At 49.5% G+C, this 24,947-nt stretch overlaps 1 protein-coding gene across 3 annotated transcripts in view; it reads right to left on the minus strand.

The window, feature by feature from the left end:
• Positions 1-5,690: 5,690 nt before the first annotated feature.
• Positions 5,691-24,947, minus strand: part of SEMA5B (semaphorin 5B) — a 113,391-nt gene continuing 94,134 nt past the window's right edge. The window contains exons 5-22 of one of the 3 annotated variants that reach the window (XM_039843207.1): positions 24,367-24,429; positions 23,898-23,996; positions 23,158-23,371; positions 22,174-22,459; positions 19,740-19,875; positions 18,379-18,586; positions 18,065-18,272; positions 12,059-12,176; positions 11,728-11,909; positions 10,482-10,625; positions 10,137-10,284; positions 9,790-10,015; positions 9,417-9,635; positions 8,767-8,937; positions 8,515-8,664; positions 8,160-8,204; positions 7,509-7,714; positions 5,691-7,276 (exon numbers count right to left, since the gene is read on the minus strand). In XM_039843207.1, coding sequence (XP_039699141.1) covers positions 7,118-7,276; positions 7,509-7,714; positions 8,160-8,204; positions 8,515-8,664; positions 8,767-8,937; positions 9,417-9,635; positions 9,790-10,015; positions 10,137-10,284; positions 10,482-10,625; positions 11,728-11,909; positions 12,059-12,176; positions 18,065-18,272; positions 18,379-18,586; positions 19,740-19,875; positions 22,174-22,459; positions 23,158-23,371; positions 23,898-23,996; positions 24,367-24,429 — 2,982 coding nt within the window. In that variant the 3' untranslated portion in view covers positions 5,691-7,117. The remainder of the gene's footprint in view (positions 7,277-7,508; positions 7,715-8,159; positions 8,205-8,514; positions 8,665-8,766; positions 8,938-9,416; positions 9,636-9,789; positions 10,016-10,136; positions 10,285-10,481; positions 10,626-11,727; positions 11,910-12,058; positions 12,177-18,064; positions 18,273-18,378; positions 18,587-19,739; positions 19,876-22,173; positions 22,460-23,157; positions 23,372-23,897; positions 23,997-24,366; positions 24,430-24,947) is intronic. The other 2 variants (XM_039843206.1, XM_039843205.1) reach the window with 2 other exon arrangements.

Here is a 24,947-nt window from a genome sequence, read left to right on the forward strand (position 1 = left end):
AGTGAATCCTTAAGGGTGACCGAGCAGGGCAGCTGGAGGCCGCAGAGTAACCTGAGCAAAGGGCCAGACTGGACAGAAGCAGCTGGGCCCAGTGAGAAGGCCCAGGGTTATAGAGATCTGAGTCATATGGCCACAGAATCAGTTGAAAGACTCTCCTTTAGGACAATACTGGTTCTTAGGTACTCAGGGCTCTGGACCGAGACTAGTGAGCCATTGTTCGATATTAATGGCTGGGTGTCCCTTCTCTACTGGAAGCCCCGCTTTTAGAATGTTGCAATTTGGGGAGATAATACTCGTTCAGTTGGCTCTCTGAAGAAGACATTTCCCCAGGTTTCTGTGTGAGGACAGTGGATTCAGGGTGCCTGAATTCCCCAGAAGATGACCCAGACCTTGATAGCACAGCAGACTCTGAGATAAGTCATAGGTGGCAAAGAAAGGCCCAGCGCTGTAGCAACACCAGAGCTCTGAGAATCATAGAACTTGACAGAGACCTTGGGCCCAACCCTGCCAGTATATAGTCCAGAAAACAGAAACCCAAAGAGGGAAAGAGATTTGCTGAGGTCACACAGCTGGTGAGTTAAAGACAGAGACTCTGAGCTCTTATATTCTGTCCCACATCCATTCTCCCACACAACAAATAATCGGAACAGATAGTATGGGACAGATACCTGACCCTCGCCAGCTGTCAAAGCAAGTTTGGGTCAATAGCCTCTGTGCCCAGATGACATGTACCAACTCAGACTAAATTTTAATTTTGAGTAGCCTTGAATTGTGCTTTCTGCCTTTGGATGCAGAACTTGGAATCCAGCATTTAGTCAGAGAAAATCCGCCCCTCACCCAGATGTACCAACTCCTGTCAACAGCCCCTCCCAACTTTGTGTGGAAATGATCTCTCTGCATCATGAATGGCTTCTTACCTTGGATGCTTGAGGGGTACATTTGACTTGCTCAGAGACACGGCTTGTGATCAAGGTTGCCCTGTATTCTGGGTGCAAATAACTATCCACCACTATGGACAGTCTCTGCCACCCTCTCTGGAGCCCCGGTTTTTGTTTCTCATCTGAACCTCACTTGTCCTGATGGATAGAAGGGGCCCAGCTCTGTTTCCTTCTCCTAGAGAAATGAGCCTCTCCACCCACACCCTGTTCCTTTCCTCACTCTTAGGCATCTGCTTCCTCTGGTGAGCATAAGGATGAGAGCTCACCAACGTCAGCTTCCAAACTGATGGTTCCCCAGCCTGGGCCCTTTACTTGTTCAAGGTAACTGCCCCCATGCAGGGTACACAGGAGAGAAATGTGTCCCCTAAAGTCTGTGTACCGGAGATTCATGGTGGTGACAGCGAGAAGTCTTGTTACTTCAATCATTCATGCAAAATAAGTGCAATTTTCATTTAAAAAAAAAAACAATAGTTCTGACTATGTAAGAAATCCAAATATCTGTGTTTCAAAACAGGCATAGGATCAATTAGAGAAATATTGAAATCCTTTTGATCAAGAGTTAATATCTTTTATACAAGTGCTCTTAAAAAGGAATAGGGAAAAGATAACTACCTAAGAGAAAAGATGCAGAGTATTCCCCTTAAAAGAAAAAACGCAAATGGCCAATACGTATATGGGGGGAAAAGGTTACTTACTGAATATTTAAAAATGAAATTTTGAACAATTGTGCTTTAAAAGAAACACTATCAAATTGATAACAAGCACATGGGCTGCTTGGGTTGAAATTCTGGCTCCCTCACTGACTAGCTTTGTGACTTTGGGCAATTAAATTTATTAAAACTCAGTTTCATCATCTGTAAATTGGGCATAATAATAGTACTTTCTTCTTAGGATTGGTGAAAACTGAATAAGGTGTCAATGCACAGCACTTGGTACAGTGCTTGGAGGGGATGGCACTTATCAGTGTTAGTTATTAGGGTAATAAAATGAGAATACACTGCTAGTGGGATGTATTCCCACAAGCAAGAGACCTGGCCATAGACATTACATTCTAGAATTTATCCTAAGGACATGGTCAGAGACATAGATACAAATGCCCATAATAGCATTCTTTGGTAAAGAAAATTTTGGAACAAGTAAGAGTGGTTTAAATTATGATAAATTTATGTGATAGAATTATGCATTTATATAATAGAGTTGACTAAATTTACGTAATAGAATAGATAAGTCTATGTAATAGAAAGAGGATTTATATAATAGACTGTTTTAGGTCAGGATTTTTCAACCGTTATGCAAACAACTTTTTCAAAGTAAATCTTCCTCAGTGGTGTAAACAAACTAAGTATATAAAAATTGAACTTTCTCTTGTTCAGGTGGTGGGTTTGGGGGTGTGTTACCTCTCCTTGGCCCACTCTTAGGACAGCCACTGAAGGGGGTCCTGAGTCTCACAGAATGTTTTACGACGTAGGAAAATGCGGATATAATGCTATGTGTTAAAATCAGAATAAAAGTCATATACATAGTATGTCTTAATTTTATAAAACACTCTCAAATCCACACAGCCATAGAAAAATGCCCAGAAGAGAACAGATAAAATAATGATGGTTGTCTCCTGGTTGGATTTTAGGGCATGTATAGTTTCTTTTTATTAGCTTTTTTTTTTCTTTTAATTTCTCTAATGAACATATACTATGGTTGTAATCAGGAAAAATAATTATTTAAAAGAAGTTTTTATTCCTTTCTTTCCCAATATTCGCTCCAACATTCAATTGGCACAAGTTCCAAGGTTCGTCTCTCCATAAAAAAATAAAAATAAATAAAAAATTGTAATCTATCTGTATTACAAGTTATGCTTCAGTTCACGTACAGTGTTTTAATTATTATGATTATATAAATATGGTTGCCCTAAGTGGTAAATAATGATTACATTTCTTTTCCTGTGTTCTTTTGCTTTTCCTGGTGTTAATAATTATTTCATTATTGGAGAGAGGGGACTGTGACAGGGATGGGACAGAAGAAAGGGATCCTGTTTGTCAAAGTTCTGTTTGACCTGGATGGTCATTACAAAGGTGTTTGCTATCCTCCTACAATAATCTGTATCGTTGCTCTCCAGGCCTGTTATCTGTCAGCCTAATATCTCCCCTCACCCGCTTCCCATGTTAGATCCTCTTTCTTTTGGATACACATTTTCTTTATTTACTTTTTAGTTTTAGTGAAACAAGGGCACATGTGAGATACATTTTTTTGAGACTCTGCATTTCTGAAAAATGTTTTTACTCTACTCTCATATGACTCAAAGTTTGGTCGAGTAAAAAATTCACAACCAAACATTATTTTACTTCAGAATTCAGAGAATAATTTCCACTATATTCTAAATCCCGTTAGGAAGAGGTTTATACCATTTGTATTCCTAACTTCTGTCTGCTGTTAGGCTGATATTTTCAAATGTCAGGTTTATGGGCCTCAGGGTAAATCCTTCTCAGCTAGGTACAGGATGGGCTCTTTGATCTGGAGAGCTCTTCCTTTGGTTCTGGAAAATTTCCCATATTCTTTCTCTGATACTTTCCTCTTCTGAGTTTTTTAATGGGCTGTTAGAACCCCCGGATTGATTCTCTAAGTTTCTTTTCTTTTCTCTATTTTCTATCTCTTTGACTTTTTGTTTGACTTTCTGGGAAATTTTATCTTTAATTTTTTTCTGCTATCAATTTTTTAAATTACAGTAGCTTTAATTAGTCCTTTTTACTGCATCCTGTGTCATTTCATGAATGTAATATCTTCACTTATTTTGAAGAATTATGGTGTCTTATACAAGTTCTCTCTATATACCATCTCTAATTTAATTGAATTCCTCTTTATCTGTTTACTTGTTTTGGTCTTTCTTTCATGTTGGTGCTTTTTCTGATGTTCATGCCCATTCCTATTTAAGAGTGAAGCTCTGTGTAGTTGGGCATGGCTTGTTAATGAGTGTACTTCTCTGTAGGACTATTACGTGGATGACTAGCTGGCTTATTCTTTCAGAATCTGTAGCCTTGATTTGTTTCTTTAAAGAATCATCTTCCAATCTCCTGCCTGGAGTAGGCGAGGGAGAAACCTAGGTGTCAGAGTCTTGAGTTAGCTGGAAAAGGCAACCGCTGAGTCCCATTGATAATCATATCGTCCATTGAAAATCATATAGTCCTCAGTTGTCCAAACAAGCTATTACCATACACCTGCTTCCGTGCCTGGTATCCCCATGTCCAGGGCCTCTCAGGTTCAGTGTCTCAAGGAAACATACTGACCCTTGTAGAGACAGAGGAATGGTGACCTAGCTGCAAGAGTTGGGAGTAAAGACCACGTGATGGTCTAGCTGAAGTTTACACACAGATTTTCAACCAACCCCTCTTTCACACTCCCACCTTAACCCTACCTTCCCTAATACTTGGTTCTTCTAATTATTGATTCTTGCGACATTGCTCGGGTACTTAGGTTTGACTCACATCCACTCTACCAGGTGATTGCTGTTCCTCCATCTGCTTTCCATCTTCATGTATTAGGATTTGAAATTACAGATACTCCCTGTTTTTATTGAAAACAGTGACAGAGCTCTTTTTTCTTTCTTTCTTTTTTTTTTATAGTGTCGTTGAGAGAAATGGGAACAAATGTCTTCACATCAGCATTTAAATCTCTAAGTCTCTGCCTTGGTTTTAATATAACTGTGATTATAATTTTGGTTTCTTGAATCCTCTAAATTTTCTGCAATAAACATGTATCACTTTAATAATATGAACACACACGGGTACACACATACAAAGTTGTTTAAAGATAAGAGGGCCCAAGAAGGCCTGGGGCACCCAGCTCTGCATCTTCTACCCCCTTTTGCTGAGCCAGCTGGGCCCATGAAGCCCCTTTATCTTTCACACCTCAGCTTCTTGACACCAGGCAACCATTCACGTGGCCTCAAACACTTGCCAGAGAGCAGCAAACCTTCCTTCCAAGGAGCACATTCCTAGCTTTCTCATCTCTGGGCCAGGGCTGATTATGAAGTAGCCTTTGCCAACCATGCAAGCTAATTTTCATGCAGTATGGATTCCTTCATGCATTCTGAATAGTCATGCATCCAAAACCACAACAGTTTTTATAAAAAGAGACTTCAGTGTGTGTGTGTGTGTGTGTGTGTGTGTGTGTGTGTGTGCATGTGTGTGGTGTGTTTTGCCATGGCACCCATGGTTTTCTTCCCACTGATGACATTCCAGTCAATAGGGGCTAGGCATTACCTGGGAATTTTCCATGACTACTTCCTACAGACCTTTCTAGTCCTTTCGGTTGGACATATGAGTAGCTTTTGGGAAGCAGGCACACTGGGCCCTCAAACATTCCTGAACTTCACTGGCTCTACCAAGTTCAAGATGCCCAAATCTAAAATATCCCCAGAGGCTTCTACAAGCGCTGGACTTGTGTGGCTAACAGGAACCCAGTGAGAAATTCCAAAGCTGCAGAAATATTCCTATGAATCCCGAGCTCTCTCTGACTGGATTCCATGTTGGCCTGAGGACACTGCTATTTCAGGACATGGGATTTCCAGGACATGGGATCCAGAAATACTCTTTTCCTCCTTCTCTACCACTAGGATCACAGGCCTTATAGCTTGACCTACAAGTGGACTTTGCTGGGAATCTTATGAGAATTGATCCAGCCAATTAAGTCAGGAAATTGCTCTCTAAATTTAACATGTCCATCATTCTTATCCCAAATAACAGCATTGACTTGGTGGGCTGAGGCTTCAAGGTTATTTTTATTTAATCCAGCAAAAACCGTATTGGGCTTCCTCCACCTCACAGGTTTACTCATTTCTCAGTCAATTTTGATTTTATTAAACTCAGCATTGTAAAAACCTCATTTAAAAAAAAAAAAACAAACAAACCCTCATCAACACTCCCCTGCTGGATTTACACATTCCCCCTCTGGAGCTGTTGCCTGGAAGAGCCGCTAAGGGAGCAGGCAGAAATCTCTCCTGTTGTGTTGTCTTTGGTGTACTTTGTGCTCCTACTTTCGGACTTGCTTGTCCTTCATCTCTTTTCCAAAAAGGGTTTAGGGCGACATGTGTGTATAAACATAGACTCACGAATGGAAGTATATCCTCTATTAAGGTCAAATTCTACTCGGGTCATTTCCTCCACCCTGAGAAGACCATCGGTCACCCCAGTGCATTGCTGTGATTGACTAGACCATGCCAAGAGGAGCCCACGCGCACATGCACGAAGACAAAGTTACATTTGGAGACTGGATATCATCTTTAATTAATAATGCCACAGCCCAACATCCTTTTTGTTGCTGTAGCAGGTTGTGATTGTGTGTGTATGTGTTCCTGAACAGATGAGGGGCCAGCAGAGGCTCCCAAGCAGGTCTCAGCCAACAGCTCTTTTGAGCAGCAACTGGAAGACAGTCTCCATAGTGGCACAGAGGCTGGGCTCCTGCCTCTCTTTCTTCTGGGTCACCCTTCGTGCATTCTGGAGGCAAGTCTGAGGCCTGTGCCAGCCCAGATTAAAGGGCTTCTCAGCAAAGATCAGTCTTCAGTCCCCCAGCCCTTACTGTCTCTGACTAGAGGGATGTCCCTGGGCAAAGTACACACAGCTAGGTACAGGTGGAGAACCTAGTTTGGTCTTGGTCCCTCTGTCACACTGGGGGAGCACCACAATGGCCCAGCCCTGGGCAAAGAATCCAGAGCTTCTGGGGCCATCTGATTAGTTCTTTTCAGAGATAATCAGAATGTAGCTCAGGCCCTTCCTGGGGCCAGTCAGAGAGAAGCAGACTTGGCCCATGATGGCCACACAGTTGTTGTTTCCCACCCAAACGTAAAAGCCTGCTTTCCTGCCATCTCCATTGTCCAATTCCTCACATGCCCAGTAGGTCCATAGCCCAGACATGGCAGGGAAGGTTAGCATGATGGTGAGTTGAAAGGAGGCCATGAAGAGACCTAGGCTGAGCTAGGAACTGCAGCCATGTGCCAGCCTGAAGCCAGCCCTCTCCCCCATGGTCACCGCCAGCCAGAGCTCTTTGAAGCCGGATAGGACCCCCACAAGGCAAGGCAGCAAGTTCTTGGCCAAGTGCAGAAGGAGAAAACCAAACTGGCTCTATGGTCCCATCTCCACCTGCTCTGTGCCTTAGGAAGGCAAGGAGCCCAAGTCCTCGAGACAGTGGTATCAGCTGTTGGGGAAGCACCGTTGTCCAGGTGATGCCTCAGGCCGGAAGCTGTGTTTGTTGAGTGGGCTGGGGTAGTACGTGGTCGTGTACACATTGGTCTGCTGCAACGGGTAGAAGCTGGCTTTGTCATCAGGGATCAGGTTATTCTTGTTCAGAGTCTGGGAGAGGGAAGAAACCAGAGAAGAAAGGGTGAACGGAGAGATGGGGAGAGGGGACAGGCCAGGGCAAGGAGATCAGGAGCCAGGCAATGAAAGAATATTCTAACTGCTGACAGTGTTCTGTTCACAACACCACTGCTTCCTCCCGAGTACCCAGCCCAGTATGCCCCGCTTAGGGCCAGAACCAATCCACCCGTCACCCTGCTCTCCATTTCTACAGAAGGGCTCTCACCTTGAACTCCATGGGTGTGTACTTCTCATTCTTGGGGGTGCCCCCACCCTTGTAGTGCAGGTGGTTGGGGGTGGCAGGATGGACGAGTGTGGACTCCTGGGACTGGCGCTGGCAGTGCTGGCAGGACAGGTACACTGCCAAGGTCAGCAGCCCAGAGCCCAGGAAGCAGGAGATGCCCGTAGCCACCAAGTGGATGAGACTGAACCCTGGGAGAGAGAAGGGCAAGCGGTAAGGAAAGGGCCACTGTGCAGAGGAAAGCCTCCTGACTGCCTCCCAAAAGGAGGCTCTGAGACACAGAGGAAGGGGCTTTGAGACCAGAGACAATGGAAATAGGGAGGCAGGGCAGCCCCTAACCAGGGGCCTCTGTCACAGGGCTACCTCTAGCTTGGGTCAGAGGAGGCAACCAGAGGATGTGGAGTCAGGTGACTCTTGTTGATTATATACCCGATGACTGCCTCCTAAGTCGGGGGCATGGATGGAACTGCCCAGAGCCCCCTCCACATGGTCTAAAGTACTGGGGAACCTCCACGAGGTTTGTCTGTCTGGAGTAGGAGGTGGAGAGACTCCAGATTTCGTAGTAGCGGGGGGTCTCCTCCTTGAGGAGGAGGGATAGAAAGACAGTGTCATGAGGGAAGGGCAGGTTCCTTTTACCTCCACAGCCGGTGGCCTCCTCCACACTGGAGGCAGGCAGGATCACTGCAAGAAAGACAAGTGGGGAGGGTGTTGGGGCAGGGAGGAGAGGGGAGGGGTCCCTCTGGGGCTAGGTGTGTCTCTGGGAGGACCCCTGGGTCAGCACAGAGCTGTGGAATGGGCCTGTGGGGTGTCATTTCCCTCTGTCCCACGCAGACCCTACCTCTAAGAAGGGTAGCCCATTCACTACATGAGGCCCCAAGTGGGTGTGCCTGGTGTTTCATCCTGTACCTCCCATGATACAACTTCAGAAGGGGAAGGGAGTTGGGGGCTCAGTGGGAAGGGCTGCTGTGAAGGTTCTGGCTTGAGGACCTACCGGGAATCTCATTGTAGGGGCAGGGGCGGCTCTGGCTGCTGTTTCCAGCACAGGGGTTGGGCCCTGGGACCAGCTCCTCACAGCGCCGGCTGCGGGTCTGGGCTCCATCTTCAGTGCATGCACTCCACTCAGACCACGGCGACCAGCCTTCTGTGGGTTGTGGGTTGGGACGAGGTTAACTGCCCGGGACCCTCTGGTGGGGATTGGAGAATTCCAAGGTGCTCCCCAGCCCCAGCCAGATGTACTCAGTACCTGGGCAGGCTTGCGTGGCACACAGTGCCTCCTCTGTGTGCAGCCCCAGACAGATGTCCTCGCCTGGGGAGGGCGCGGGGCTGGTGCAAGAACGGGTGCGTTGATAATGGCCACCACCACAGGAGGCTGAGCATGTGGACCAGGAGGTCCAGCAGGACCAAGCACCACGTACTGCAAGGGGATGGGATATGTGAGGGGGTCTGCAGTGCAGGCAGGGCCAGAGACAGTCTTCTACCCCATCCCAGGCAAGGCCACTCTGTCCTGGGCCACACTGACCTCAATGCCCTCCCTCCCCGCCCCTCATAGCTCAGTCTTAGGGAGTGGCCTTCCCCTTCAGGGTGATAGGAGGGAAATACAGGCTGCAGAGGAGTCATGGAAAACCACCTCAAAACTGGCTAAACTCACTAGAGAGAAAAAAGTGACAGAGAGCGGGAGGAAAGGCCCTGCTCCGTGGTGTAGCTGCTGTGTCCATGTTCAGGGCAAGGTATTGCTCTGGGGGCCCCTTATACAGAGTTGGCAGGGAGAAGAGGTCACCTGAGCATAAAGCGTATTCTGGGTAGACCTGAGGGTCTCCCAGTAGGGGGTTCTCTGGGCGGAGATTTCCCTAGGCTGAGGTTTCCCTGGGCCAAGATCCCTTAGGGCTAGGTTACCTGGACAAGCCTGGGGGTTGCAGTCCTGGTACTCGGCGGCGTCGCCCACGCAGGGCAGACCCCCGTTGCGCGGCTCGGGGTTCGTGCATGTCCTCTTGCGGACGCGGAAGCCCAGCTCACAGTCCCGGGAGCAGGACGACCACGGGCCCCAGGCTGCCCAGCCCCCGCTCACCGTGTGCGGGCCGGTGCCCCCGCTGCGCAAGAGATCCTCCACCAGGGCTGGGGGTGGGGGGACTGGCCTCAGTGACAAGGGCTTCTTCCAAACCCTGTGTTGCGCCCAACCTGAGCTCCCGCTCCCGGCCACCCCCTCCCTTGCCCCATCGCTCTGGGCCTGGGAGGGAGGGTGGCGGGTGGTGAAGGCGTGAGACTGTACCGTCGGTGTCGCAGGTTCCGGAGCCGTCCGCAGGGCAAGTTCGGGTCTCCATCCTCCTCCTGCCAAACTGCAGGCCGTGGGGGTCGGGCAGGGGCGCGCGGCACGTGAAGCGGAATCGCTGCTCCTGTCGCGCCCCGCCCTGAGTCACGTTCACCGGCAGCCACGGCGTCCACGGTGTGTTGCGCCGCACTTCGGGGCAGCCCTCGGGGTTGCAGGTCTTGAACTCCTTCGGGATGGGAGGTGGGCTGTTGCATAGCATCGCAGCCTCCAGATCTGGCCCGGCCTGCCCTCCCCTTGGCTACAGGTCCGGAGACCCGGTCCCGCCCGCGTTCAGCCCGCGCCCTCACCACGCTGCAGCCAGGGCAGGAGTTGCCGTTCTCACAGGCCCGACGCCGCGATTGCACGCCGCCCCCACAGTTGCTGCTGCACTTATTCCAGGAGCCCCAGGATGCCCAGAAGATAGGCACCGGGCAAGGCGTGTTTTCGTTACAGAACCTGAGGGGTATGAAGGGAGGGAGATCATCGTTCTAGGGAGCAGACACCCTCTTCCCTTAATGAGAGCCCACTGGGAATGCAACTGGGAAGGATGAGAGTCCATTGGATCACCCAGAAAAATACTGGTCACTTTCTGGGACCTCAGGACTAGCTAGCTTCTCTCTGTCTTAGAAATCCCCAGCCACAGCCTAGCTCACCGCTCCTCCCGACTCTTGCCCACGCAGATGCGGCCCCCGTGGCGGGGAGCAGGGTTGCTGCAACTTCGCTGGCGGACCTGGAATCCCATCCCACAGGTCGTGCTGCACAGGGCCCACGACGACCACGCGGTCCACGCCCCATTCCTGGTGGGGTCGGAGGGGACAAACAGATGACTTCTGAGCCCTAGCTTCTCAGATCTAGTCTACATCTGGGCAGATGGATTTTGTTGTTGTCAAGAAGTGCCAGACAGTGACACAGAAAATATTAGCTCCTAACCAGGCCATTTCAGGCAGACATCTCATTCGTTCATTTGTTCATTCATTCTTTAACATATATTGAGAGCTTTCTTGCATGTATGGGGCTGTGCTCAGGACTAAAAGTACAGACATAGAACATGGCCTCTACTCACAGAGGGAAAAGACACATTCTCTAGAGAAGGCCCCAGTCGCCTTTCCAATCTACAACCTTCCTTTCAACCCTTGCAGTCAAATCCATGCTCTCTCCCCTCTTCTACCACTGCACATGCCTTGCTCCAACCTCAGATAGCACTCACTCTTGTCTACTTTGACTCCTATTTTCAAATGTTCGCTCTACCATTTACTGGCTGGATAAGCCTGGGCAAGTTACTGAAATTCTCTGTGCCTCATCGTACTATTATCTTTAAAGTAAGGATAATGATTGAGTTTGTCGTGACAGTTAAATTAATAAATTTATATAGAATTAAGTTATTTTAAGAGTGTCCAGAGTTGTAGGTTAGTTGTTATAACCACTTTGAGGAGTCCCCAGGTATTAGGCAGTGTGCAAGCACTTTATACACATTATCTCATTTAACCCTACCAACAACCCTCTGGTGGGGACTGCAACCCTCACTTAGAGAAGCTCGGAGTGATTAGGCGGCTTGACCAAGGTCCTACCTCCAGAGAGTGGCAATCCAGGATGGGCACAGGTCTGCCTGCCTCATTATCATCCCATGCTGTCCCTGGTATTTGGGACAGTAAGGCTTATTAATGCTAAGGTCTGTCTAGGGGTGATTCCAATGCCTGTTCATCCTTCTTCTTTGTATCAAGAGCCCCCACAAGGCAACACTTATCTCACATTAGAGTGGAAACTCCCCCAGAGCTCATGTTTCCTGTCCAGGCTCTTGCCACCCTAAAGTGGTTTCTGTCCCTTAGTGCAAACACCTGGCTGGGGATTCCCCACTCAGGTCCAAGGTAGCTGCTGTGCAAGCTCTGTATCCTCACACACCTGGAACAGTTGGCGATGTGGATGGCTGGCCCCAGGCAGTCGCGGCCACCGCAGCGGGGTCGGGGGGAATCACAGGCTCGGGCCCGACACAAGCAAGAGCCTGAGTTGTCCCCATCTAAGTGCTCACATGGTTGCCATGGTGACCACGGGCCGAAGCCCCCATCCCGAGTCACATTCCGCACCTGCAGGCAAACACCCGGCGCAGGGCCCAGTTACATAACGCAGGGGTAGGGAAGGCATTAGGTCCCAGGGGATATGGGAATACTGATGGGGAGTCACAGCCTGAATTGGGTATAGAGGTCCTGAGTGGGGGACACAGAGGGGTTCTCACAGGACATGCTGTGATGTTCTGGGTCCAGAGGCTCATGTTGGAGCTGTCCTCCAGCGTGCTGCAACGTTGCTGCTTCCCGTCCCAGCCGCAGTATGGGTCCCGTGCCCCCAGGCATGCCCTGCCAGACAGAGGTCCTGAGACTCAAGCCCACTGGCCTCCCAGCCTCACCTGCATCCCAAGAACACACCTGGCCACTCCCCGCTAGGCACCCCTTTCCATCCAATTGCCCTCCACAATAATAAGTTCAACGAACACTTATACTGTGCCAGGCATCATTTTAAATGCTTTGCAAGAATAAAATAATTTAATACAACAGCCCAATGAGGAAGGTCCTCTTATAATCCCCATGTGATATGGAGGAAACCCAGAGAGCTGACCAAGGGCTCAAACCCTTGCCCTCCAGAGCCCACACATGTAACCTTGCCTTCCCCAGTCTGGGATGTCCCACACTCCTCATCCAAGGCCACAGGAGAAGAGGTGGTGAACAGAAATCCAAAGAGCTGATACCTCTCTGTCAGATGCTGTGATGATAGAGTCAGAAAACACGATGGAAAGGATCACAGAAGATGACCTGGCTGCACATTATAACACTAAAGGAGTTTCTAAAAAATACTTATACCTAGGCCCACCCCAGACAAGAATCTCTGGGCATGGTGAAGTTTTTAAAAACTCTTAGGTGATCCTAATGGGAGCCAGTTTGAGCATCACTGGGATCCACAATATGAAATTTTTGTTGTACAGAGGAAGAAACAGTCACAGAAAAGGGAAGAGGAGTTTCCCCAAATCCTACAAATTGTACATGGCAGCGATGGTGGTAGAATCTAGACTTCCTGACCATGTTTTCCCCTCATATTCCTGCCTCCCAGTTAGAGGGTGTGTCTGACTTCACACACTGAAGGAACATGCGCCCAGGCCTGGAAACCCAGGCACAGGGTCACTTAGGTTATCCACGTGCTTGTGTGCTCAGTGGCAGGAACCTGAAACCAAACTGTTAGCATCACTAGCTCAGGCTGACAAGGGAGGGGTCACATCCCCTGTCCCCCGTCCTGGGCCCTCAGGACTGGTCTATCTGCAGTGACTCAGAAAAGGTAATGTCCCCACACTGATGCATATCCCAGATACTTCTACTTATATTCTAGGGCTTCTCTCTTCTCTTTTTCTTTTTGACTTATTCATTGTATCCTTTACCATTTTTAACAACAACAGAATGAATCTCTACTAGTAAGACTTCAAGGAGGAGAAAGAGTATGGGAATTATGGATTTGTTGTCTATTGCTAAGTAAATAAAATTTAAATGCGGGAGCCTGAAGGAAGTTTCCTCCAACACCCAGAGAGCTCACTGCCAACCCCAGGGAATACATACTCTGAGTCCCTTCTGCCTCCTTTACCCAACTTCCACCCCCTGTCCAGGCTTGCGGCTCCACAGCAGTGAGCCTGCTGGAGAGAGAGTGCTGAGAACTGGGGCCAAAACTGGAGGTTAGAAAGCAGAAGAGGCTTTGGGTAAAGGAGGTGCAAAGAGAGTGGGAAATATATGCCATGATATGAGTCTGGGGAGAGAGTTTCACTGGTCAAAGGGATACACAAAAGAGTCAAAGGGTTGCCCTTTCTGATGTCTCCAGGATAGAATCTTTCTTTTCTCTTGAAGCTTCAGAGAGGGTCAGCTGTCAGGTGAGTTCTTTATTTTCAGTGAGTTCAACAGACCACCGTGTCTCCCGTCCAGGATCCAGAGAAAAAGAGGTTTTATGAGAAATCTTAGGGAGAGGAGGGTGGGGCTTCCCCTTGTCAGAGAAGGGTGAAGAAGACAATGCTATTCCCTGCTCGGGCAACCTATGACCTCATACAAGGGAGACAATGCTTGGGGCTTCAGTGGCTAAGGGCCTCGCTGGACCCCAGTAAACATACTCTGGCCCATGAGGGAATCCAGAACACTCATCTGGTGCTCAAGAATCTGTTTTCCACTTTATTCACTGAAGGATAATTTGTGTAAGTTGTGGAGTATAAGTAAGCTCATGTTTTTCATCTGGGATCAGTGATTCAGTTTGAGAGTGTTTCACCAACAAAATGCATCAAATTAGACATCATAGGGTGAAATATAATACACGTGCAAACGCAGCCCCAGCAATCTGTGGTTTTGAGATTCTGTTCATTAGCTAACATTTGAACGAAATTGGCTGCTAGCAAATTCAACCAATCAGAACTCAGTAAAGCTCACTCCCGAGTGTATTTCCCTCAGCTCTCAGAAAGGGGTACCAGATTCTAGAAGCAGCTGATAGTGCTCTTTTTAAGCAACATATGTTAAATTTTAAAAAGAATTAGCCATGACTAGTGATAAATAATAATATTAATAAGGTTCTACCCATAAAAAATAAATGTCTGTCAGTAGAGAAAATGGATATGAGCAGAAAAGTTGAATCAGTTTATACAAGATAAAAGCAGAAGATTCTGTAGGAATGAATTTTGCCTCATGCTACTTCTTTCATCTAGGGCCGGGCCAGTTCTAAAACAGTTGTTTCCAATCTTGACTGCAAATTAGAATCTCCTGGGGATCTTTTAAAAACGCTTAAGCAAACAGAACAAAAAATCTGCCTTTACCTGGGCCTTTGGGCTGGAGTAGGCCCAGGCACTGGACTCTTTGAAGCACTCCCCAGGTGATTCTAATGAATAGCATGTTTGAGACCTGCTATTTCAAAGCCACTGTTGTCAATGTCCCAAGCAAAGAAATGAAGTGCCTTGTCTCTCCAACCCATAACAATAAGAAAAGAGAGAAGAAAAACCGCAGAATAGATGCTGACCCCAGGCCCTCCACACCCAATCAGGCTCCCTCACCCTCTCCTATTCCAAATACAAGCCAGCCCTGCCCTGGCCATGACCGCCTGAGGGGGCCTGAAGGACTTCCCTGCAGCCAGTGCCTGAGCTCTCTTGCCCACATTCGCTGCTTTTGCCAAAGGCTTCTCCGTAGCTTACAGGGCAGGGAAGAGTTAAAGTGTGTCTCTGATAGTAGGAGTGGGCAGTTTAGAGTTTCTTTCATTAAAGCAGCCATCAGACCAATAATATATCACCATGTCTTTTTTACTGCAATGTCTCAAGCAGCCATTACAGAAGGGAACAGGTTCATTCCATGGGCTCAGAGGCAGGACATAGATGGATGGTGGAAGTTGCAAGCAAGCATGTAGCAAGTCTCTAAATGGGAGCTGTCTAGGGTAGAAATGGTGTACCAGGAGCTTGGGAGCAAGTGGCCATTACGTAAGATAGCAGCAGAGGCAGCCCAAAGCCCCCTGCTAGGGAGAGAAGTTGCACGGAGATACTCTTGAGTCTTCCTCTTGAGTGAGCTGGTGTAGAGGGGACCCCCCAACACTTTGATGCGTCCCGAAAGGCATGCTGGAAGGAGGCTTTTCAGGCATAAAACATCTGCTTTCTAGAGCCAGTCAGGATTCATTCCCTCTGCATCTCCTTCTGGGAGCCCTGGTCTCTCTCTGGCCAAGTCCTGGGCATGCTGAGATTTGCCTGAGTGAAAAGAGGGGCCTGGAGATAAGCCCCTGGATCTTGGACAGAGGAGAGGGCCCAAAGGGGCTCTGCTTATCCACCCTCACGCTCTTGCCAGCTTTAGAAGGAGTGAGGAAAAAAGCATGAAATGCCTATCTTAGGACACAATAAAACCCCGTGACCACCCACCCCACAATAGCACAAATTCTGATATTGTATGATAGGCAGTTGACTCCAGGACTCTGGAATACACAGCTTGGTGGCTGCATGGGTTTACTCTGATCATTTTACTAACATTGCAATAATGAGACATCATATTTTACATTTTCACATCCGTCTATAGCTTTATGGCAGGGTTTTCATTGTACTCATCAAGGGCTCTTATCTCAAACTCAGGAAGCCAAGTGGGATGAAAGTTTCAGACTCCAAAACTGACCTCTTTTTACCTTACTGTCCCAAATGGCCACACTATGCAAACTCCTTGTCCCCTCTTGTGCAGCGCCATGTGAATGGGGACATGTCCTGCCCTCTTGCTTCCTCTCCTTCCACTGTAGACCCCACTACATCATATCTGGCTAGAGCCACGCTTGCTCATGCTGGTTGACCATCTGCTTTACGACAGTGGGGCCCACAACTGTCTGATTGATCTTTGTAAAACACCTATTCATGCTGCCTGTTGCTCTACTCAAAGACCACTTCGGCATCCACAGTCACAGAATTCAAATCAAAATCCTTCCTTGGCATTCTCAGTTGGCCTTAATCCACTTCCAGTCCCATTCCTCAGTCCTCCCCTGCACCAACCTCCTCTTAGGCCCAATCATCAATTAACTGAAGAAGAATCAATCATATGTAGAAAGCTGCTTTGTGCCTTGGGCTTGGCGTGGCCCCTGATGGAATATAAAAACTACTGGGACACTAAGTTCGCCTTCTAGGATTTACACCCTCTTAATGAAGAAGGCATATGTGAAAGTTTAATAACACAAGGTTATTAAACTGGAGGAATGCATCAGTAGGTAATCTGTGATTCATCGCCAGGCAGTGCTCTCTGTATCCAAGGTTACAGATTCTAGACTCCAGAGAGCCCGGGAGGCTGGAGGGCCCTTAAATGCATTTGTGGAGGTTAAAAAAGGAATAAGGACAAGACAACATCGCTTATGACTCGCTGAACCAGGCACTTCATGAATATTATTCCCAGTCCTTACAATGACTCAGCCAAAATGAAATATCATTGGCTCTATCAGAATTTCCCATGTAGAAAGCTGAAGCTCAAAAAGTTAAGTAACTTGCTCAAGATCGTATAGCTGGTAGATGGTGGAGTTGAGACAGAACCCCAGGTGTGTCTAATTCCAACAATCGAGTCCCTCCCGCTATGCCCCTGTCTCTGCTCACACATCAGATACAGGCCAATGTGTCTCTCCCTGACCACGCACCCAGAGCTCTCAGGGAAATGAGAATGTTCTAGGCCTATTTCATCGTGCCTCCCTCCTCTTACACTGACAGCCCTGCGAAGTGCTCTGAGCATGGTAGGGCTGAGTGAATATTTGGTGTTTTGCTGATAGAGTCATGTGTTGGGGCTGATGAGAGCTTGAGTGTCTGCCCACTGTCCTCCCCACCTCTCCCTGGCTGCCATATCAAGACCACCCAGCCTCTTACCCTGCCCTCCAGGCCTCTGCCCAGCTCCCAGCACACCCTACTGGGGCTGGAGAACCACTCTCGGCAGCATGGATACCATTCTCCTCCCAACTCTCAAGTACAGATGGGCACAGCCAGGAGTTCTCTGTGGTACAGAGGCCACAGGAGTCCATGTGGTTGTGACTATGCCAGCTAAAGGCAGCTTTTGATTAGCTCAAGAATGAGGAGGTGCAGCTTGGAGGAGGCCCACATGGTCAGAGTCTGAGCTACATTTCCCTTTGGCATTGGAATAAGCTTTCGTTTCCCCCTTAAATGCCAGTTTCACTGTTGTCAAATTTGTGAAGCCACTTGAAGCTAAGGTATGCAGAAGTGATCTCGGAAGCAGTTGGGAAGGGAATCTAACATCTCCACATGGTTCGTCACCTCCACCCAACCAAGCCAGGCCTCTCTGCATCTTCTAAGGAAGGAAGAAAGGAAGAGGAGCAAAGATGGGGGGAGGGGCAACAAGTGCTGTGTCTCCAAAGATAAAGACCACTCTCTGAACAGAAGGGACTGAGAAGAAATCAAATGCGCTGGAATGGCCCATAGGCCCTAACCATGGGGCTGACAACAGGGATAACATCCACGACATCCTTTGCTAAATATATCCTTTCCCCAGAAAGTGATAAGTGTTTTATGCAGATTATTCCAGTTAATCGTCACAAAAACCTTGAAGAGGTTTTGTGAGGAAGAAACCAAGGTTCAGAGAGATTAAGTGACTAGTCCAAAGGCACACAGCTGGAAACTGTGCCAGGATGCCACCCCAGGTCCACAGTGCCTCCTCTTAAGCACCACCTCCCAAGCGCGATTGGCGGAGATAAGCCTTGAAGGCCCGCCCTCCGAACGGCTTACCCTTGGCTCCGGTAGGCGGTGCACCTCTCCAGCGGGAGGCGCAGCACGCCGTCGCTCAGCCCCACGAAGAGCGCGCGAGCGCTGTGCAGGATGCGCAGGCTGCGCAGGGGCTCGCGGCGCCCCGGGGGCAGCACGTGCAGCTCTTCCAGGTAGCAGCCGCGGAGGCTGCGGCTCGTCGTGGACAATGCCTTCAAAATGGTCCCTGACTCTGGAGGGACCAGATGGGGTGGCCTTGAATGGCCCAGAACCTCGAAGCCAGCCCCGCCCCTCAACCTCCTCCCACTCAGAGCTCAGATTGGGCGGGGCCGGCTCACCGGTGCCGATGTAGAGCACGTGATAGAGCGTGTCTTTGGCCTGCACAAGGTCCACTACGAGGTGTGAGAAGCGCACGCTGTCCTGGGTGACACAAGGCTCAGGTGTCACTGGCTGCACGGCCTCGCTCATCAGGAACAGGCGCTGAGCATCCTGCAGGCTGCGCTCCGTCAGGTTCTCATTGGGGCCCACCTCGGACAGGGTGCCACACTACCGCGGAAAGAAGGGTCATACGTGCCCAGCCACTCGGGCTGCTGTGATGCTCTATCCCCCACCTTCCTCACTGTAACCCAGGTGGCCACTGGCCGACTCCGATTCTCCAATCCACCCCGCCCCCCAACTCCGCCGGGTCCCCTGCAAGCCCTCCAGGAAGAGCTGCCTCTTCTCTGGGAACTAAGGAAACTGAGGCTGTTAAGATGGGGGAGGAGGAACCTGCAAGGGCTGGGGAAGAGAAGGGGAAGTGCAAAGGGGACTGGATTATTTGAGTGTGGATAACAAATGTCCTGTGATTTTATGCTGTTGCTGTAGGTGCCCCCTCGTGTTGAGCCAAACCCTGCCTTCCCTCTCCTGTGATCCTACCAGCTCAAGTTCTTATGTCTTCCAAACCAAAACTGAAAAGCAACTACCATTTATGGAGTACTTACTACCTTCTAGGCACCGTTTCAGGTGCAGATCAACCCTCACGCATATCTACGAGGTCAGTGGAATTATCCCTACATGCCAGATAAAGAAAAAGTAACTAGAGGAGGTTGGGTGACTTGCCCAAGGTCGCAGAGAGAGAGGGCTATATCTGGGTCAGGGCAAATCCTGAGGGCTTTCCCTGCTCCATACTGGCCCTGGGCCAGAAGTTAGGTAGATATGAAACTCCACCATAAGCAGCTTCTTCTGCTCCATGGCTTGCACTGCTTCTCCATCGCAGTGCTGGGGATGCTCATACTACCCAGGGCACCCAGTGACCCTATCACTGCTGGCACTCAGAAACCCTCCAGGCTTAATACCCACGCTGGATAGCCTGCAAGCAAACTCCAGCTGAAATCGTCTAATTCTGGCCAGATAGCTCATGCTTGCTCTCCAGGTCCACTACACTTAGTAAAGCTGAGGTCCCACCTTCCCGGTGGAGGGTCACATTTAGAGATGGTTCAGAGCATGCTCCCTTGCTCTATGTCCCTCCCACTCTCCACTGCTTGCTATGCAGACTTAGAGGTTACCACCCTTTTAGGGTACCATTGCAGACCCCTCAGATGAGCAGAGACCAGCAGAGACAGGTTTGGTGTTTGCACTAAGGCAGTTGGGAATCAGCTTGTGGCATGTAGTCTGGGGGAAGGTCATGTGGGTGGAGCGGGGAAAGGAGGAGAAGCTGTACCTGGAAATTGGGGATGGGATTGGTGATGGGGAGCCAGGCAGCCCTGGGGTTCTCTTGGTAGCGAAATGGGCCATTGAAAGCCTGGGAGATGGCACTGAGGTTGAAGGCGCAGACAGCAGAAGCGGCAATGCTGTTTCTGAAAGGCAAGAGATAGCCGATACTGTCCTATCTCCCTCCCTCAAATAGGCCTCGTCACCCTCCTTAAACCCACAGCCAGCTGTCAAGGCACGGCCTGGCACAGCTCCAAAGCCAATTAAGCACCTATGATGAGCCTGGTGCCTTCCTCATGATGGGAGTGTCACTGAAGGAGCATAGTCCTCATGCTCTGGAAACCCTCTGGGAAAGCAAGACCCACTGATGAGAAGCACTGGTGGGTTCCTCTGTGTTACTTCCTCATCCCCTTTCCCTCTCCCATGGGAGGGTCAAATAAAGTCAGTGTTGTTAAACATTTTATCCATGGCCACTGTAAAAAATATATTTTATATTACAACTCAATATAATACACATATATGCACACACACACATCTGCAATGAATTTTCATGAAACAATACTTATCCTTACTAAATACATTATACTCTGGTATTTTTATCCCAGTCTATTCTGTTTCATTTATTTTACTTTTTTTTTTAAAAAAAGAGCTAGTTACCAAACTTATCAAATCACTGATTTATGCCACAGCCCGCAACTCCCTGAGTCAGATGACCTGAATGACCCCTTCAGTCACAGAGCCTGACATTTCTATGAGTTGATGCGAACAGTTCGGAGATGATACCACTACACCTAGCGGTTCTGTGTTCTGCATTCAGTCCCACTCCCAAATGTGTCATTTCTCTCCCCATCTTCCTGGTCTCAGGCCCCTTGTCTCTCCTGGATGCTCACTGTCCTCCTGGCTGGCCTCCCTGCAGCCCACCTAGTCTCCTGTAATCCATTCTCCACACAGCAGCCAAAGTGCGTGTTTCAAAATGCACATCCAAGCTAGTCTCTGGCCTGTTTCAAGCCCTTCAATAGCTTCTTGCTCTTAGGATAAAGATCAAAACCCATAAAGCAAACTACAAGGCTTTCGGGACATGATCCTCCCTGTCCTCGCCCTTCAGCCTTTTCTACTGTCTTTCTCTTCCTCACCCTCCAGACTCCTGTCACACTGGTCTGGCTCAGGTCCTTAAACATTTATTTCTTCTGACCCAAAAGCTTTGTATGTGTTGCTCCCCCAGGCTGGACCTGTCCTTTCCCCTAGTTAATTCTTATTCATCCTGTGGACATTGCTTCCTACAGGAAGCCTTCCCTTATCACCACCCCTCCATACTGTTAGAGTCTGTTTCCCTGCATGCTTCCCTTTCCCTTCATAGCATTTATCTATCACTGTGTGTGTAAAAACCACCCTCTCCAGAATGTGAGCTCAAGGGCAGAGCCAGGTCTGCTCTTGCTCTCTGGTACTCCCCACCTCCACTGCCCAACAAGCACCTGGCATGGAGAAAGCACACGATGCATAAGCTATTTACATTCTACACTAATGTCGTCATTTCCCCTTAATGCCTCTCCAGTGGCTCCTGCCCTTTGCTCACCTTCTGGTGCTGATTGCTAAGCTGGTCACTAAGTCCCAGCTGTCTGGTCTGTGCTCCTGGTCTATGTGAGCTATGCTGCATGTCTGACCTCCTGGCTTGGATGGGCACTCTGTTCCTGTTTCCCAGATTTACCCTCATCCCTCTCAGACTGGCCTTCTTATACCTAGGCTGGCCCTCGACCAATGCCTGCTACCTGGGTCCCAAGGTAGGCAGTCTCTATGGCTCATGTGTTTCCGATGTTCTTACAAACCCTGCATAGCATCCTGTATAACAAATGCTTTTTTTTTTTTGTTTTTGTCTCTGCCGCCCATTTAGCCACGGATGGAGGAAGCAGGAGGAGGGCTCATGATCCCTGTGAGGGCTACCCTTCCTTACACCTAGGAAACAAGACGGTTCTAATTCCCCGCCTGTGTTCTCCAGTGTAGTCAGGATTGCCAGAAGACTGCTGGTTAGGTTTACCAGGATCATGGAGTCCTGAGGTTGGAAGGGACAGTAAGGAACGCCCCCTGAACCTCCCCGATAGGCGGCTACCAGACCCTCCCAAGGCTGCCATCCCCTCATCCGAGGCAGGCTATTTCACTTTCATCACCAGCAAGTTCTTCTTCATGGAGCCACAATCCACCTCCTTTTATTTCTTCTTAGCTGGCCTAGGTTTGCACTTCCAGCAACCCAGAATAAATGCTGACTACTGCAGAGACAGCAAGTCACAAAATCCTCAGATGACCCAGTACAGAAGGCACGACAATCCCATTTTATAGAAAGAGAAACAAGGTCTCAGAGAGGGACTTGCCCAAGCCCACAAGGCTGCTGGGCCAGATCAGAGCATGTCCCCAGCATCACAGGGAAGGGGTGGCAGAGGGCAGGTACTCACACGTTGGTGGTGAAGACCCCGTAGATGAGGTCCTGTTCAGGCAGGTGAAAGGCACTCTGCAGCTCGTTATAGTAGAAGGGAACCTCGCCTGGGCGGGAGCAGTTGAGCCGTGCCTTCATGAACGTGGTCCATGTGTCCTCCAGCAGGAAGCGGCCCCCCACGTCATTCTTGCACACACGGGCCACCCGAGAGTACACCGTGCGTCCACAGTCATGCTCTACCGCGTTCTCCCGCAGAAAGAAGTATGCAAACAACCCAATATCGTAGGCTGCCACAAAGTTTGGCTCTGAGGGGCAGAGGGAAACCAGGGGTGGATCAGGCCAGCAGGGAGGAAGGGTGCAGAGCCGGGAGTACTCAACTACCTCCGTTTTCTCAGATGGGCATCTGACAACTCTCTGCCAGCTTGGTGGCCTGGGGGCTCTAACTAGCCCTGTTCCCACCTCCAGAACAAAGTGCAATTATAATAATAGTTAACGTGCATTACCGAGCACTCGCTGTGTACCAGACACTAATTCGAGTACTTTATGTGGATCTGATCCTCTTGACAGCCTATGAACTAAGTATACAGTTAGCTCCTTATCATACATGAGAACGTTGTGGCACAGAAAGGTCAGTACTTGCTGAAGGCCACACTGCTAGTCTGTGGAGAATCAGCGATTTCACTCCGAGGGGCAGGGAACTCATACCACTCGCCCCCCATCTCTTCTTTCCTGTAACCTTTCCTCCAAATCAATTCCTAACCCTTTCTCTCCCCTCGAGCTTGCCCTCCATCTGTTCTGGGTACTCAGGACATCTGTGATTTCATCCCGAGTTTATCTCTGACATGCGATGGTCCTCGGGCAAACACACACCCCACTCTGGGCCTCTTGATAAAGTGAATGTGAGCCTTTTCAAAGACTGGGCAGGAAGGAGGATTGATGGGGGTGAGGGTGGGCTGCTGGGTCAGAACCAGGGCAACTCCACCCTTGGGGCTGTGCCCCTTACCATTGAGCCACTTGGAGTTATACTGGGCAGTTCGAAGGGGCGGCCCACTGCCCAGGCTTCGGTAGATGGCGGGGTCCCGACCCGAGAAGTCGATGACTGTGGCTGCATAGAGCTCCCCCTGGGAGGAGATGACAGCTGTGGAGTTGTGGCGAGGGTCATAGGGGCAGCGGGCCACGCCGTTGATCTTCTCCATGGTCCGGCTGAGGTTCCCCACCTGGGGACGATGGAGAGAGGGTGGCACTTTTCCCTGAGACCCAGGGGCTACCTGTCCTTTCCACCCCAGAGCTATTTCCTCCTGGGCCCCTGGTCTCTGTGGGCCTCTCCCTCTCTCCAGACCCCTACTCACTGCCCACCCCACAGTCCCTCGGAGGGAGTAGCCACCATGGAGAAGGAGGTTGTGCCAGGAGCTCCATCTGCCTCTAGCCCTTACATCCTAGTCAGGACCCTCCAAGGTAAGGTTGACTGACAAAACACAGGAGGCCTAGTTAAATTTGAATTTCGGTGAACAACGGATATTTTTTTTAGTATAAGGATGTTTCAAATCTTGCATGGGACATCCTTATACTAAAATATCATTTGTTGTTTATCTGAAGTTAAATGTAAACGGGCATCCTTTCTCGTTTGGGGGTTTTTGTTATCGTTGTTTGCTAAATTTGGCAACCCCACTCCAAGACTGCGTGCCTGGGTGAGAGAACCTCTTGGTGTCCCCTTACGACTCCCCACCCCACAGCGCCCCACACCTGTCTGCTGGAGCATACTGGGGAAAAGGCATTGGTCCCACACATGAACACTTTCCGGCCAGCGACAATCAGGACTCGCACGTAGTTCTGACACTCCTCCTAAAGCAGGAAAGGGAAGCAATAGAGGGACAAACGCTCCAGGCATGGTGCTGGGTTTCTTTCCCTCACACCACCATACCACACATATTCCAAAGCACTCTTCTATGTCCCAGCTCCACCGTGCTCCAAAGTACAGGTTGCGTCTGTGGACATCCCATGCCCTACACCTCCCTTCCAGTCCATCTCACTGCATCACTGCCCTCTCAGATGCTCAGAGCTGATCCTCACCTGCACAGGAGGCCCTGGCTCATCCAGACTGGGCCTCTGTACAGGCAGCCTCATGCCCACACCATGACCCTCCATCCCCCAAACCAAAAGCCTCCTCCTGGCTCCAAGCCAGGCAGGCCTCCAGACCACCAAGGCTACATACCTCAGTCTTCCCTTTGCTTTGGCAGGAGCGGCGTGTGTCCTCGTTGGAGGCCCACTCTGTGGCCTGTGGGAGGAGCACACAGACATCACATGGCTGTGCCACTCGCTGTCAGGGCAGGCAGCTGTCAGGGCCTGGAGTGGACAGGAAGCTGGGAAAGGATCAGGGACAGCCTGCAGGGTAAGGATTCCTCTCACTGGACCCAGAAGGCTGCCCTATCTCCTTACTGAGACCTTTAAGGAGCGGACATCCCCTTAGCCCAACACCCTTCCCACCTGCTTGGGTCAGGGGAAGCTAGAATAGCAGCTTCCTCATGCCGCATCCCCATGCAGCTCTGTCCTAGGAACTTCCCAAACCTTCCTCCCCTGGGTCAGCCGGGGAGCCGGAAGTGGCCAAGCAGGACCTTCAAGAACACCCCAGGTCTGAATGAGAGATAAGAAATGTGACTCCATCATGTACCAGATGTCCCTTGAAAGTGTGGAAGGCAGGGAGGCAGGAAAGGCTAGATTTTGCAAATCTTATAGACAGGATATCTATTTGATTTTTCCACTTCAACCCTGCAAAGTGGGTTTTTTTTTTTTTTT

Source organism: Pteropus medius, unplaced genomic scaffold (genome assembly GCF_902729225.1).
Source record: "Pteropus medius unplaced genomic scaffold, Ma_sr-lr_union100, whole genome shotgun sequence".
NCBI lineage: Eukaryota > Metazoa > Chordata > Mammalia > Chiroptera > Pteropodidae > Pteropus > Pteropus medius.